The 17456-nt window shown below is 42.6% G+C and overlaps 2 protein-coding genes across 6 annotated transcripts in view; both read right to left on the reverse strand.

The window, feature by feature from the left end:
- The window catches only part of LOC111571817 (NACHT, LRR and PYD domains-containing protein 3-like), a 45032-nt gene that overhangs the window by 18306 nt on the left and 9270 nt on the right, over positions 1-17456 (reverse strand). For 4 of the 5 annotated variants that reach the window (XM_055008669.1, XM_055008668.1, XM_055008670.1 and 1 more), the window contains one exon: positions 7000-7083. The gene's annotated coding sequence lies outside the window, so the exon portion shown is untranslated. Of the gene's footprint in view, positions 1-6999; positions 7084-7410; positions 9496-17456 lie in introns of those variants that run through there. The other variant, XM_055008671.1, reaches the window with a different exon arrangement.
- Positions 9631-16754, reverse strand: LOC118471094 (uncharacterized). The gene has a single exon (XM_035953522.2). It carries the CDS (start codon positions 16436-16438, stop codon positions 10556-10558), a length of 5883 nt encoding a protein of 1960 aa, XP_035809415.2. The 5' UTR covers positions 16439-16754; the 3' UTR covers positions 9631-10555.

Below are 17456 nucleotides of genomic sequence, written 5' to 3' on the forward strand. Positions count from 1 at the left end.
TATATATATAGAGAGAGAGAGAGAGAGAGAGAGAGAGAGAGAGAGAGAATAGACTTCTTTATTAAGTAGATAGATATAGAGAGGTTGTGGCCTCCTTAGTGTTAAATACCTATGATCCCTTCTGCAGGGGGGACATTTATGAGTTTGCTGAATCCTTATGAGCCTTATGAGAGGACTGTTGTGAATTGATAATATATCTGAGCCTTAGGGTGGATGTGTATACATCTGATGAATATATGGGAGCCTTTGCTAAGACTGAGGAGAAGTAGAGACTCTTGAGGGACTTTATTAGTTGGGGGACAATTAAATGATCTAAATGTTGACAGAGATGAGTGCAAATTGCAATGAGTTGTTTTTTGGGTGATGTGGAAGATTGTGATGGTGATCATATGACATTAACCCTTTGTTTTGTTTTTCCAATGTTTTTCCTGTGATGTGTGAGAATTGTGGAGGAGACTGAGGAGATGGAATGAGTCTGAATTCCGATCCTCCAAGAGGACAGATGAGAGGACAGCTGATGGTGCTCTGCACGAGCTGAGGCTTTGCGGATGACAACATGTGTGGCTCTGGTGTCTGACGTCATCAAGGCTAGTGTGATTTTATCCACAAACTGTTTTTGATGTTATTTTGCTTATGCACATATACGTTTATTGCTGATATTGGGGACACATATTTAGTCTGTTCACATATCGGCCCACAGTGTTTCCTTTAGTTTGGGGTCAATGAAGCACATCTGTGTATACATACAGGGGATGTTTCAGTTATTGGAGAGGAAGCTTGGCAACAGACTGACCATCTGAAGCATTTAATTGAATAGTGGATCATTAGTGATTTAGAGGATTGTTGAACATTTGTAGAGAGGCTGCTTTGGCTTGAAGGCTGTTGAGTGCATGATGTCAAAGATGGAGTGTGAAGTTAGGAGAGTGATTACACCGGTTGATGAAGTCCAAAAGAACAATCCGCTTGTTCGAGGTATTGCAGAGATGTCAGGGAAGTGGAGCAAGCGATGGCCTGATATCGACCGACCTTGGCCAGTAGAGGGGACTCTCAATCCTGATGTGATAGAGACGATGCAGGTGCTGGTGTCCACCCATAAAGCGGGCCAGAAGAAAGGGAAGAAAGGACAGAGACGCATGGAGAAGAGACAGATGGAGCTGGGTATGCTGAAGTTGTTTGAAAATGAAGGACAGAAGTTGTTGAAGGCTGTGAAGGAAAGGAGAGAGCAGAATGTCAAGGCAGCAGAGCAGCTAGTGGAGAAGATTGATGCACCTTTTTCACATGTGGCTTCGATGAAGAAGCCCCCACCCAAGGAGAAGGAGGTGAAGTTTGCTGATGTTTATCCACAGCTCCCAGTGCTCAGAAAGGGGGGTGACTGTTGCATCAGAGATGAGGCTGTTGGAGGATATGATCCAGTAGTGAGAAGGATTTTGGCTAAAGCAGAGAAGAGAGGTGATGAGAGAGTGCAGAGAGGAGGTCTAGGAGAGGAGGAGACTGATGAGAGTGAGGATGGAGACAGTGATGGAGATTCTGAGAGTGAGAGACAGTGGGTTTTAAGAGAAGTTGAGAGTAGGAGAGGAAAGGTGTCAGATAAGATGTGTCCAGTGGTTGTTAGAGGCCAGAATCTGGAATACAAGCCTTGGCAGAATACTGATACGTCAGATATACTTGAGAAGTTGCCGACTCTTCATGATGGGGCATATCCTTGGATTTCGAAGCTTGAGGAGGTCCTAGTGGGAACACAACCTGCCATGGGAGACATTAAGCGACTCTTAGCTAGTCTCCTGGGTGTTCCTGCGATGGAGGAGATCCTACAACAGGTGGGTCTTAACAGATATGTGGCAACTGCGGTGAATGATGCAGATCTCTTTGCTGCAAGTAGAGGTAGGATGTGGAGAGCGTTGAAAGATATGTTCCCAACGAATATACATCCTGATAATATTTTGGTTGAGCCACTGGGTCCGGAGGAGAATCCGAGGGCCTATGTGTCCAGGGCTCATCAGATGTGGAGAAATGTCACAGGAAATGACCCAGATGTGAACCAGATGGAGAAGTTGATTCTGCGAGGTAAAATACAGAGGGGGCTGCCCCTACCAGTGAGGAGTAAATTGGCAGAAGTGGTTTCTCTGGGGAGCATGACGAGAGCTGCCTACACAGATCATGTGGCTCATCTGGTGGAGCTACACAGGAAGAAGGAGCGTGCTCAGAAACAGCAGGATGAGGAGGTGCTTAGGAAACTACATCAGATGCAGCTGGAGGAATCTAGGAGAGAGGCTTGTAGTGAGTAGTGGTTATAGAGAAGTGAGTCTGAACCCTGAGAGCAACATACATCTACAGTCAGTGAAACAGCCAGAGGATTCTTATGGTGTGATAGATGATTTGAGTATATAGTGCCTGATTTTGTAGTAGATTTTTCAGTATTTCAGTAAGTGTGGAGAAATTACATAGTTCTCATATTTGTAATACATATTGGAAGATGACTTGGATACTCAGTCTGTTGCTAAATTGTTGCTAAGTGTTTGTTAGGTTGGTTGTTAAGTTTGATGTTTGGGGTGTCACTTAAAATAGAGATGTCCAAACCTTAAGGGGATTTAGTTTGATCAAAGGGGGGACTGCAAGATGTCTGTTGATAATCTGGTAATAAAGTGAATTGCAATGTATGATGTTGTTGGTTGCAAGATACTGGTGGATGATTTGTTTCTTCCTAGAACACTAAGGGGAGAGAGTGGCTGTGGTGCAGAGATTCCTGCAGCCGAGTGGATTCAGATGTTCACATGTGGACAATGGAATGGACAATGAGAAAGGAGGGAGAATCCTGAATGAGGACATTGCAGTGGCCTACTACGACCAGATGCTGCTGCTGAAGAGCGACAGTTTGATATATTGATGTGTTTTCATGTATGCTTACAGGATTGGATGTTGTTTCATCATGTATGATCTGTTTTATTATTAGATGTTTACTCTTGCTTACATTTTCCTACATAGGGGAAATATTTGAATTGTGATAATGCTAGTATGTTTAGTTTTGGGGGATTCTATAACTCTATGATGGATGTGAGCTGTTTATGATAAGGGGATGTTTTCTCCTAGGAGGTGAGTACATTGGGATCTCAGGTGTTTTGTTTTTTTCGATTGTTTAGGGACAGTGATGTTAGGCAGGAAGAGGTCCACTGAAGGGTACGATGGGTCGACCAGCCTGACTTTGGACACTTTTTGAGTTTTATTTCTGTGACTCCCAAATGTATTTGCTTCCACTTATTTCACAGAATCCTTTGAACCTCTTTTCTGATTGGCTTGGAGTACCATATGTGGTCGCCTAGGCAGAGGGACCGTGGGAGAATTTTCCTGTCTTGATTGTTTGATGGATAATTAGGGAAAGCTAGCTGCCAGGCAGGTTTTTCGCTCTCACACTACATAAATTTACTATGTTGCTGAGCTTGTGCCATGATTAGCATGGACAGAAGAAATGTCATAAACATTCTGTGTGTGATTCTTCTGTACTCAATATTACGATAATTAGCGAGACAAATGTCTCGAAGGGGGGATGATGTAGTTTCTGATCTGATATGAGTTCTGATAGTTGTTGACCATAAGGTGACCTTTTAACTAACAGATGGTAGTAAGTACTGAGGTATGTGTTTTCGGCTCCAGAAATCCTATGCTTTGTTGACCTTGGGGTCCACTGTTAACCTATAGCTGATTTGTGACCCTTAGGAATGCACAGAAGGGGAGTCTTGTCTGAGGAGCTGTCACTCTTTAGTGGGGATGTAAACCAGATGTTGTAATTCTATCTTTTACCAGAGGGTATAAAATGACCACCAGCCCTTTGTTCAAGTGGGATTTTCATATTGGCTGGGAAACTCTCCACAGGCAGACCATGGTGCCTGTTCAGATGCTGTCTTATTTATGTAATAAATTATATCAAAAAAGTAACAGTGTCAATGGACGTTTTCTTCAACATCTACACATCCTTGAGGTTTAAGAGAAACTACGACACCTCAGGCTGGCCTCAATATAAGGACACTCTGAAATGTGCACTTTAACTGTACTGGGGGGTCAGAAAACCAGTCAGTATCTGGTGGGACCATTAGCCTCCCAGTGCAACACATCTCCTTGGCATAGAGCTGATCAGGTGATCAGCTGATTGTGGAAAAGCTGGTGTGGTGGGGGGGCAGCGATTGCCTGAAACGGACCAAAAATGCCATGAAGTGGTCGGGACACGATGGAGAAAATAAAATAGTGGAAATAAAGTACATTAATGTGTACAGTACCGTTACACACTGGTAATAGTACTGTTTAATGCATGTAATAGTACTACTACATGCAGAGTATAAGGATTGAAAATACTGTACTATTATATTATTATACTGCAGTATAAATATATACACAAACTGTATGCATCCGTTAAAATGTAATGAAAATACTCTCATTATTCATGTACTCTGTATATCCACTAACAGTCAACAGTTTGGACCTTGTAGATGAACACTGAAGACATCCAAACTATAAAAGAACACATATGGAACCATGTTGTAAACAAAAAACTGTTAATATTCAGTATTAATCTATAATGTAGAAAATAACACAAATAAATAAAAAGCATTGAATGAGAAGGAGTGTCCAAACTTTAGACTGGTAGAGAACTGATATACATGTACTCTGTGTACTGATATACATGTACTCTGTGTACTGATATACATGTACTCTGTGTGTAGTAGGATACACTACAAAAAAGGGTCGTCCAAATATAAGATATAAACACTAAATTTGAGAGGAAAATCACCTAAAACTAGTGAAATTATCTGTCCATGCAGTAAGTAAATTTTACTTGATAAGAAATCTTGAAATAAGATTTTAAAATCTAGAAATAAGGTCCCAGGTAAGTATCCAAAAAGATTAAAACAAGCTGAAAATGCTGATTTTCAGATCAAAATACTTGAAATCAGACATGATGTTGCCTAATAATAAATTAAAAATGCTAAATATGAGCATTGATTCTTTTTTAGTTTTTAATGTTCTTATTTCTAGCAAATCAAGGTTTAAAAACAGGAAAAACACGACTAATTTAAGTAAAGATTACTCAGTACTAGTGCAGTATAATTACACTGTGTCTTGATAGAAGTTGATTTATCTTGAAATAAACCTAAATCCAGATTAAAACTCAATCCAAAAATTTAAAGTTGGCTTTATTTGATGGTTACAGTCCAGAGGCAGACAGGAAAGCAGGAAGACATGCAATAAAGAGCCGTGAGCTGGAACCAAACCAGGTCACTGAGTTCATGGGACGGCACTCAACCAGCTGAGCTATCTGGACACCCATAAACCCAAAAACTTCTACAGATTTATGAAGATTCTACATCCTGACTGACTCCTGAAACCACAACCAGGACTGCATGTATGATCAGCATCAACATGTGACCAGAATTAGCTCTGACAGCAACATTTATTAGAATTACTGTCTCAAATATTGCTTTCTACATACAGTGCTAGCAAAGATTCCTTGTTGCTTCTCAGAATATAACGAACTGCTTGAATCATGTCAACATAAACATAGAATGTGTATCACATTGTACATTTGCAGCTTTCTGAGACTGTGGGTTGAAGTTGCAGGACCTAATCCTGTCCAGGACACTGAGCTGAGAGATGCTGAAAAGCTCATTGATCAAACATCGTACTACCCAGTCAGTTTAACAGCAGAGTTTATGTTTAGACTAAATACAACCTGGATGATGTCATTGACCTTCAAAACTGGAATGAAGAACCAAGATGAAGATGTGGTGATAACATGTGTTCTGTTCCTGTCTGTGTTGTAATAATAAATGGATCCAGATGTGATGTTACTCTTTAGTACAGCTTTGGAAATAAATGTGTTGATGTTGGTCCAACATCAGTGTTTGGAATAATTCTAATAATGTTGTTACTAGGCGGTCTTGAAACAAGTTTTTACAGCTAAAAATGGTCTGAAAAGATAAACTGTGGCATCAAACAGAGTCTCTGACAGTCATTTATCTTATTATGCAGGTAAAATAACTCATTTTAGGATTTACAAACTGAGGAAGAAATAAAAGACAAATAATCTTAAAGCAAGATTAATAATCTGACAAATTCTGCTCTTGCATCATAAATTATTCTCAAAACAAGATCAAGAAGACTTTTTGGCTAAATATAAGATTATAAGTCAAGGTTAGACAGTTAATTTTTGCAGTGTAGATGTACTCTGTGTGTAATAGGATACATGTACTCTGTGTGTAATAGGATACATGTACTCTGTGTGTAATAGGATACATGTACTCTGTGTGTAATAAGATTCATGTACTCTGTGTGTAATAGGATTCATGTACTCTTTGTGTAGTAGGATACATGTACTCTTTGTGTAGTAGGATACATGTACTCTGTGTGTAGTAGGATACGTGTACTCTGAACAATATCTGCCACCAGAATGTCCTTCTTCAGGTTAATGATTTTCTATCTGGTCCAGGATCAGAGCCTCATTTCAGGGTTTTATAGTTTTATACTGAGTCTGTTCAGAGTCCAGACCAAACACTGACTGCTACTAAACAGCTCATTACTGTAAGAAATGTCTCTCATGGACTCCACATACATTTCATTCTTCAACTTTTCAACAAAACACAAACTTCTGTGAGGATTCTTCTCACAACATTTCTCCTGACAGTAATAAAAGCTGTTCTCTTGGATTTCTTTCTGCTCTATTTGACTATATTTCAGTGTTTTCAGTCTGTTTCTGTCCTTTTAGACGGACTCTTGTGATCAGCTGATTTCTACGCAGCAGCAGCAGCAAACTGATGCTGATTTCCATGAGACTTGATGTCAAATGGAGGCTGAAGCATGAAAACAGCCCTGAGGTCTGGACTACCAAGCAGGATCTGAGCTCATGGAGGGAACTTCAGCTTTACTGTCGTGTCCTTTTGTTTCCTCAACAAGAATTTCCTTCAGCTTGAATGATTTTGCGTCTGAATCAAAGAGAATGAAAGTTCCACTTACTCAGCTTCTTCCCTCTGCAGCTCTCTGCTGTCTGGACCAGGTCTGAGAGAAAATCCTCCTCTGTGTCTGCAGGCTGCCGTCACTCTGAGACACAAAGAGCAAAGATCAGCTGCTGCGCCTTTAGATGACGTTAATATGAGACATGATGAAGCTGCAGCAGCTTCCTGGAAACAGCTGAGGACTAATACAGCTCCTCCTCTCTGACCACAGCCTCACTGTGTCCCTTATTTCTACACTGATCCTGCACACATTCACATGTTGATGAAGGAACTGATCAGCTCATCATCTCAAGGAGTTTTTATTGGGAATAAAATTCAATAACTTCACTCTGATGCACTGACAGATAAAGACACATGAAATGAAAGAAAATAAAAACACCAGGAGCTGAACTGAACCAGGAGCAGAACTAACTGTTGCTATGTTCACAGTCCAGCATGGAGTGAAGACTGAGGTCTGCTTTTATGGTCTGAGGAGTGGATTGGCTGAACCACTGCCACCTGCAGCCTCCTGCCCCATCTGCACCTGCTGATTCATGTCAGGAAGGGAGGGGTAGAGTACTGCCCCTATCTGGAGCCTGTTACCCCGGACGTGGCAAAAGGAGACAAAGAATGGTAAATAAAAACATGTAAATTAATATTTTTTTCCTTTGATTTTACTGCAATTTATCAAAACAGTGAAAATCTATGAAGGAACAGTCACATGGTTGAAACCTGACAGTTAATTATTCATTATTTACAGGATTTATTGTGTGAAACGACAATAAAACATCAAGTTAACCTTTGAGCTTTTCATGAGCGATGGGACCACAAACAGAGACGGACACATATCAGCTGTTCTGATCATTGACTGAGTTCTTCCATGGAACCATCTGGTGAAGATACTGCCACAAATATGTACAAAATGACCAAAATATGACTCAAAACTACCACAAATATGTATAAAATGACCAAAATATGAGATAAAACTATCAAAAATATGAATAAAATGACCAAAATATGAAATAAAACTACCAAAAATATGAATAAAATGACAAAAATATGACTCAAAATTACCATAAATATTTGTAATATTGGTTGATTGGTTGATAATGTATCAGTTTTATTATTGATCAGTTGCAGGGACAGAGATTTGTGTCTGAGTCTCTGCTGCCATCTAATGGTCCATCAACAACATGACTTTTCCCAGATTTAATCCAGAGAGTCCTGACTTGTTAGTTGGATGAGAGAGACTTCCAGCTAGATGGATCTCTGAGCAGCAACACTTTCCTGAAATCTTCAAACGGTCCCTCAGAGTTAGTTTCATCGAAAGGTGCTGCAGGAGGACGGCCTCTACAGCTGGAGCAGCACCCTGAGGATCCCTGCAGACCAGTGGAGGAAGGTGGGCTCTGGGAGCTGTGAGGCCACCCGGGGCTCCCAGACTCCACTCTCAGAGACACTGAGGCGAGACCAGTGTTCCCAGTCCTGACCTCACCCACTGGGAACATCTCACTGGTTCAACTCTGATGATCTCTTCTTTATTTGACGTATTTCAGTAACAGTATTTAGCAGCTTGATGCAGTGTTTCAACATTATTTCAGTGCTTCTAAATGAAAACATTTTTTTCTGCTGCAGTCATCAACTCTCTCTCTCTTTGTTGTTCTCTTCTTATAGTGATCGTGTTTTTCTAACTTTTGCAATTTTGATGATTTCAATAAAAATCTACTCATCAAGTCGTTTCTTTTCATGTGTTATTGTGACTTCGACTGAGTTTGGGGTTCCTATTTATACGTCCCATTACATCAGAAATAATGACTTAAAAAGGCTGTTTTTCAAATAAAGACAGAAAAGACAGTAAGAAAAAGAAACATCAAAAAAGGATTAGAATTATATAGTTTCTCATTCAACCATGAGGACAAATAAATCCATCCATTGCTCCAGATTTGTTGACACTATTTGGGAAAACATTTATTGTGCTTGAGTCTGGAAAATGATTACATTTTAATTAAATAATCAGATAGAAAATAATTATATTAAAGTGATTTTGAAGTGAAAATGTTTTATTGTGTTTAATGTATTTTTCTCAACTCATCTGCAGTAGATGTGCTTCGATCAGACGTCAAATGAGTTTTTCTTATTCCTATAAATACGCCTTTTTATTGGACAGTATTTTGCAAAACCTGAAGTAATTTGACTGTTTTCATGTTCTGCTGGTTTTCAGTGTTCAGTGCTGTGGCTGCATCCATGTTAACTGAGTTTTATGGTGTAAATATTGAGAATAATATGAGACTCTGATGGTGTCGATCTGGTCGGTAGTTTGGTTTGTTTTGTGTTGAATGAGGTGGAGTTAAATTTGAGCTGCTGTCTTTCCCTTAAAGAACCTTCTAGTTGGATCTTTCCTAACTAACTACTCCTACTACTACTACTGCAGTGGATGCATCGTCCTGACTTTGAAGCACAGAGGTGACATACTGATGGTATTTGATGGGAGAAAACTTTAAAAAGTGCATTCTGGGTAAACTTTCAAGACACAAGATAGTTGTAGCACTTGCTCCTTTTTTACCATACAAGAGCAAGGCCCTGGGTCCTTGATCACCAAGATGTTGTTTTATATCCCCTTTCTAAACTAAAAGTAAAGACGCAATACTCAAATAACTAAAATAGTAAACTTTTATATAGAACTGATTTTGGTGGAAATTTAATAAAATAAAATGAAAATCAACCAATACATCACATTAACATACACATAGGGCCCTTTATCAGCCTCAAATTAAACTAAAGCCGGCAAAATAAATAAAAACAAAGTTCAGGCCTGATTCCAGGGGTAGACTCCGGTCCTCGACTCCTCACAACCAGTCCCGAATGACTCCGGTCCTTCGCTCTTCTCAGCAGACAACAGCAGGTAAAAAGCTCCTCACCAATGTCCGTCCTCCTGCGCTTGACTCCTCTCGTTGCTCAAGAGAAAAAACCCAAAAGGCGGCTCACACGTGTAGCCAGGATGTCCTTGCTGTGCTAGTAAGGCTACCAGCTAGCCACGGCGTTCCGTGCGTCACTTCGACGACACAGTTTAAACCACACGGACGGGAAAACTGACGAACCGACGTCGGGTGGACAGTCGGACAGAGGTCTTCTCCACCATGTAACTGTTACTTTTACCACAAAGCTTACCACTGTCGGCTTTGCATTTCTCTCTAACTTTTGTTCTGCTGTCTCCCACGTCCGCTCTCCGCTTCCTTCTTCTTCTTTTTCTCTCCTCCACTCTTCACCCAGACCGCTCGATCCCCCTGCTGGTCACTTCACAAAACTACACCAGTCTTCCCAAATGAAGTGCAATATAAATATTTATATACATAACATGTTTAACAACACATACCAAGATAAACTTACACCATAGAAAATAAAATAACACATAATTTGTAAACATAAATACAACATTGAACATTTTAGAATCCCTGTTCTTTTCTATAAACAACAATGAAACTCAGTGTGTTACATCCTCCCCCTTCTAAATGTGTGGATGCCCTCATTCACTTTAAACCCTGTGTTTCATTTTAAGGAACATCAGCTGTGGTCAGACAAACCTATTTGCCTATTCTGATTACAATACCCCTATGTACTATAGTAATAGGTTGATCTCTAGCCTTACCCGGCTCATCGTAAGTGAGTCTAACTACTGGCTTCACTCGTCTTTTTGGCCTAACTTGTGGCTCTGAAATATCCCTTACATCTAGACCACTAACTGGTTCTCCTTCACTGGCTGTCTCTGATTCAGGACCCGTTTCCTCCCCAGCATCTGAACCCTGTTCTTGGTCCTCATCCTCTCCCTGACTGTCTCTTTCCTCCTCTACATACTCCTCCCTGACAGGTGCAGGCTCCTCATCATTAGAATCAAGACCATCTCTTCTGGCTCTCTTCTGTAGGAATCTATCCAGGTAAGTTTTGTATGTTCGGTGGGGTCTTTGAACACGACAGTCAACTGAAGAATCGCTTGACAAGTCCGTGTCTTCCTGTTCATGGATGGAAGGCTGCAACACTTTCCTTTGTTTTTTCTGTGTGTCTGCTCTTGTCTTAGGTTTTTGAAGCAACTTGTTCTCATCCTCCACCTTTGGCATCCTCACCAGCTGTCCAATGGGAAGGAGATGATCTCTGTGGAATGTTTTTAAGCAACCATTTCCACTCTCCGGTCGGATTCGGTACACTGGTAGATTTGGTAGTTTCTCCACCACTTCATATGGGACAGCGCTCCAACGGCTCTGAAGTTTGTGCTTCCCTTTGAGGCCAAGGTTTTTTAGTAACACTCTGTCACCTGGTTCCAGTGTCCAAGGAACGACTCTTTTATCATGGGACCTTTTGTTTCTCAGATGTGTCTTGTCAGCTGCAGCAGAAGCAAGTTGGAAGGCTTTTTTCAGGTCTTCTCTCAGTTTAGCCACATACCTAAGGTGATGGCCCACATTGCTTCCATCAGGTGATGTACCAAAACAAAGATCTACTGGAAGCCTGGCTTCCCTGCCGAACATCAGAAAATACGGTGAGAATCCGGTTGCGTCACACTTGGTACTATTGTAAGCGTGCACCAAGTATGGGATGTGCTGGCTCCATTGCTTCCTCTTCTCTTGACTGAGGGTGCCTAGCATAGAGAGAAGGGTTCGATTAAACCGCTCTGGTTGTGGGTCACCTTGAGGGTGATACGGGGTTGTACGTGATTTCCGTATTCCCATCATCTTCAGCATCTCTCGGATCAGACGACTTTCAAAATCCCTCCCTTGATCGGAGTGGATTCTTGCTGGCAGACCATAATGAACGAAAAACTTCTCCACTAGGATCTTAGCTACCGTGTGAGCTTTTTGGTTCCTAGCTGGAAAGGCTTGGGCATAACGCGTAAAATGATCTGTTATCACTAACACATTAGCCACACCTTTTGAGTCTGGTTCTACTGAAAGAAAGTCTATACAGACCAAATCCATTGGTCCACTGCTCACTATCTGGTGTAAAGGAGAGGCTCTCTGACCTGGAGTTTTACGTGTGATGCACTCTCCACAGTTCTTTATGTACTGTTCTATGTCTACTGCCATTTTGGGCCAATAGACCCTGGCTCTGATCAGGTCAAGAGTTCGTTCTAGACCTAAGTGTCCAAAATCATCATGCATGGATTTCAACACAGTGCTCCTAAACACCTCAGGAAGAACTAGCTGTGCGACCTCTTCGCCTGATTGCTTCTTGCTGAGACGATGGAGCAACCCATCCTTCATTGCTAGCTTCCCCATCTCTTTCTTAATTACTGCTAACTCTGGCCTAGCTGCAACTTCCTGGGACCAACGGCCCTGCCTCAATGCCTGGATTGCTGGTCCTATCACTGCATCACTAGCTTGAGCATCTACAATTTCTGAGCGGGTGAGCTGACCTAAAGAACACACATCTAAGCGAGTGGGAAAAGCAAAGATATCTGGGATACTCTCAGGAGTAGCTCCTAGCTGTTCTACATATGTAGGTGATGTAGTGTTTGAGTTCTGCAACACAGCACGTTTACAGATAGACTGAACACCTGCCAGAGGTATGGTCTCCCATTCCTCTGTCTCTTGTCTTGACAACAGATCTGCATCAACATTGTGTCGACCTGGTCTGTACAGAATGTCAAAGTTATACGTGGACAAAGAGGCCAGCCAGCGATGTCCAGTGGCATTGAGTTTCGCTGTGGTAAGCACATACGTGAGTGGATTGTTGTCAGTCCGTACAGTGAATCTGGCTCCGTATAAGTAGTCATGAAATTTATCCACGACTGCCCATTTCAGAGACAGGAACTCCAATTGGTGAATGGGGTAGTTCTTCTCTGACACTGTTAACTTTCTACTAGCGAAAGCTACAGGCTTCAATCCCTCAGGGTATTCCTGGTAAAGGACAGCGCCTAACCCGGACAGACAGGCATCAACATGTAGGACATATGGCTTGTTAGGATCAGCAAATGCCAGCACTGGAGCATGGGTGAGGCAATAGATGATTTTGTGGAACGCGTCGATGCACTCTTGGTCCCACCTCTCACCAAATGGCTCAGTCTCTTTGAGGTAGGTTTTCTGTTCTTTAGCAGATTTCTTGCCACGCTGTGTTGGAGCATAGCCTTTAGTTAGATCTGTGAGGGGTCTGACAATGGAGGAGTAGTTGGCTATGAATCTACGGTAGTAACCGCAGAATCCAAGAAACGACCTCAAGGACTTAAGGTCTGTGGGCTGTGGCCACGTGGTGACAGCCTCGATCTTGGCAGGATCGGTTGCTACACCTTCTGCTGAGACTATGTGTCCGACATATTTAACACTTGGTTGACAAAACTGACATTTGTCAATGGAAATCTTGAGTCCAACTTCACGCAGTCTGTCCAGGACCTTCAATAGTCTCTCCTCGTGTTCCTCCAATGTCCTCCCAAAGACGATCAGATCATCCAAGTAGACCAACACCTGGAGGAGGTTCATGTCACCCACAGCTTTTTCCATTAACCGTTGAAAGGTTGCTGGGGCCCCGGTGATGCCTTGTGGCATTCTCTCGAATTGGTAAAACCCCAGTGGGCAGATGAAAGCAGTCTTCTCTTTGTCTTGTTCTTTCATCGGGATCTGATAGTAACCACTCCTTAAATCTAGTACGGTGAACCAGCGACTTCCGGACAGGCAGTCCAGAGCATCGTCGATCCGAGGAGTGGTGTATTGATCCGGAATGGTGCGTCGATTGAGGGTGCGATAATCGATGCACATACGCACTTTCCCATTCTTTTTCCTAGCGATCACAATTGGTGATGCATAGGGGCTTCTCGACTCCTTGATGATGCCAGCAGCTAGAAGCTCTTGGAGGTGACGTCTGACATCGTCAATGTCAGCTGGGGCAAGACGTCGAGATCGTTCTCGGAAGGGTCGGTCATCTGCAAGTCTTATGCTGTGCTCAACATCCTTAGCTAATCCCACATCCCACTCATCGAGAGAGAAGACATCGGATCTCCGTGCTAACTTGTCTCTGAGTCTGTTTTTCCAGCTCTCTGGTATTGGCGAGTCACCAAAGTCAATCTGGCTGGCATCAAACTTATCTGTTGATTGGTCTGATTTGGGAACGTTTGTTACAATGTCTGTCAAGAACAGATGACCTAGAATGGTCCCAACTGGAATGAGCACCTCTTTCAAAGACTCATTCTGTAACAGGAGAGTTACTTTGCTGGAGTCCAGTGCATAGCGCGGCACAACCATGGGCTGCAGCAGCACACCTGCTGGAAGGGGGTCAGTTGGGGAAACATCTAGCATCAGGATTTCTTTGCCTACTGGCTGACTGAACTCAACACTAGCATCAACAAGATGACTAACCCCTGGGGGTAGCGAGAGGGAACCAGGCCCTAACCACTTCACCTGTCCTACCTCCTGATCTTCCTCCTCAATATCCAAATTACTGGATTCTGACTTCTCAGCAGTAACAACACCCTGTACGCTAAGTGTAGTGGCAGTGTCTTCCCCAGATATCTCCTCAGATAGTTTGGCTAAACGTTGGGGGAGGCTTGCCTTAGCATTGGTCCCAACAATAATGGGTGTTTGATCTGGACCTCTTGGAGTGGGGCAGATCAGAGCTAACACTGCAATGATTGCTGGGGTACCCACCACCTTCTTTGGAAACTCCATCTCAACAACAACATAACCTCTGTAAGGGTAGGTGCACTCAGACTCACTTAAACCCCAAATATCCAAGCCCTCTACTGGGTAGATAGGAACATCTGACAGGTTCTTGCTATACCACTGCTCAAAGATAATGGTCACCTGGGACCCACTGTCTAACAGAGCATCACATGGATGTCCATTAACTCTCACTGGCTCAATGGATGGGGGCCCTATTAAGCCAGGGGGGATATTTTTGGGTCTCAGTAAATCTACGGCACTTCTCTTGGCATTACAGACAACATTCTTGGCTGCTAGCTCATCTGTAGTGGGCTGGCAGGCATCTTTGGCTTTTTTAAGAGACTGAATTAGCTTCCGGATGACTTTGTTTGGGTTTTCAGGGTTTCTGCATTGTCCAGCAATATGTCCAGGTTCGCCACACTTGTAACAAAAGTGCTCATCAGGGTCATTGCGGAACCTTCTTGAAGTATTTTGATCCGGACGCGATGTCGCAACTGCCATGACAGCAGCTGGAGTGTCTATGTTAGTCCTTTTGTTGTTGAGTTTTTGTTGCAGTCTTTTCACTTGTTTTTTCAGTGCCGCAACTTCAGATTCGGCTTCCTTCTCAGGTGCGTGCCATATCTCTGCAGGTGCTTTAATATTTCTTTCTGGTTCTGTAAGTTGAGGCCTAGTCGCCAGGGCTGCAAACATTGACTTTATTTCTTTAATATCAGCCTTTAAAGTTTGAATCTCAGCTTGTTTTCCCTCAACGTCCTGTTTTACATGAATGGAATGAACTGATGGATTCAACTTGGCACGAGAAGCTTCATACTCTTCTTCACTGCGAATCTCACTTAACAGTTCCAAGAAATTTGGAGGACTGGTTTTTCTCTCTCTTAGTCTCAGTCGGATTAACATTAGATCAGATGTCACAGCACCACGGAGAAGCTGCTCCACACGGGCTCGATCCATTTGAGAAGCCGGCAATCCACCTCTCTGGACTACCTTGGTCAAAGAACGTTCCAGTCTCCTCAAGAAGTCCGACAACTTTTCTCCTGATTGTTGCTGCATAAGGCGAAAAGAGAAATACAGATCATCTCCAGATTCAGCAGTCCCAAACGCACTTTCGAGAGCTTCTATGCAACGCTCTGGGCTGACATCAGGATCAGATAATCTGACTGCTTTGAGAATCTCCATTGCTGGGCCTTTAACACTTTCCATAATCCTTCTCCTCTTTTCTTTTTCAGGACAATCACTTTCGGCCACCATCAAGTTTGCTTGCTCCGACCAATGATCAAAAGATTCTTCACCGGCAGGGGTTGGTAACGTGCCAGAAAAGATGCGAAGACGACGATAGCTTCCACTCTCAGCGGCTGGTTTAGCTGCTTTGTCTAGCAAATCGCCCACAGCACGTAGAATAGCTTCGGTGGATGAAGGAGCTGGGCTTTGACCAGGAAAGAGAGCCTGCACATCTTCTACTGTCTTTCCCTCAGCTTGCAATAAAGAGGTTACCTTAACACTAAAATCATCATCTGTAACTGCCCTTTCACTAATGATGACTATAGGCCATGCTTCTTGCCCTTCCCCAGGATGTACCTCGGGTGGAACACTGTCAGCATTAATTTTCTCTTTGCTCTCACACAACACCATCATCCCTCCTAGCTTAGCACTGAACATCCTTCCTCTTACACGCACACGACCCAAAACCTTAATAGCTCCTAAAGCTTCTTCAATAGCTGTTATTTCGGTTGTCTCTGGAACAATCACCATTAGTGCATGGTCCTCTTGGAGCCCTTCACCCCTGCACCAGTTCTTCATTTCACCAACTAGCACAGTGTGGCTTTCCATCTTACACAAATTTTCCCTTAATAACAATAAAACTAAACCAAAATATCACAAATCACACATTCACATGAACTAAACACAGTTCAAACTTAATTACTCTGGGTAATAACCATACACTTTTCAAACAGTTATTCAGTTAAAGGGGATTATGACTATCTTGATTACAGCAACAATAACAAAAAACAGAAATTTTAGGAACTAGATCCCAGCGGTGCCTCCATTTTATGTAGCACTTGCTCCTTTTTTACCATACAAGAGCAAGGCCCTGGGTCCTTGATCACCAAGATGTTGTTTTATATCCCCTTTCTAAACTAAAAGTAAAGACCGCAATACCAAATAAACTAAAATAGTAAACTTTTATATAGAACTGATTTTGGTGGAAATTTATAATAAAAAAATGAAAATCAACCAATACATCACATTAACATACAAATAGGGGCCCTTTATCATCATCAAATTAAACTAAAGCCGGCAAAATAAATAAAAACACAGTTCAGGCCTGATTCCAGGGGTAGACTCCGGTCCTCGACTCCTCACAACCAGTCCCGAATGACTCCGGTCCTTCGCTCTTCTCAGCAGACAACAGCAGGTAAAAAGCTCCTCACCAATGTCCGTCCTCCTGCGCTTGACTCCTCTCGTTGCTCAAGAGAAAAAACCCAAAAGGCGGCTCACACGTGTAGCCAGGATGTCCTTGCTGTGCTAGTAAGGCTACCAGCTAGCCACGGCGTTCCGTGCGTCACTTCGACGACACAGTTTAAACCACACGGACGGGAAAACTGACGAACCGACGTCGGGTGGACAGTCGGACAAAGGTCTTCTCCACCATGTAACTGTTACTTTTACCACAAAGCTTACCACTGTCGGCTTTGCATTTCTCTCTAACTTTTGTTCTGCTGTCTCCCACGTCCGCTCTCCGCTTCCTTCTTCTTCTTTTTCTCTCCTCCACTCTTCACCCAGACCGCTCGATCCCCCTGCTGGCCACTTCACAAAACTACACCAGTCTTCCCAAATGAAGTGCAAT

The sequence above is a fragment of the Amphiprion ocellaris genome, chromosome 24, assembly GCF_022539595.1.
Source record: "Amphiprion ocellaris isolate individual 3 ecotype Okinawa chromosome 24, ASM2253959v1, whole genome shotgun sequence".
NCBI classification, from domain to species: domain Eukaryota; kingdom Metazoa; phylum Chordata; class Actinopteri; family Pomacentridae; genus Amphiprion; species Amphiprion ocellaris.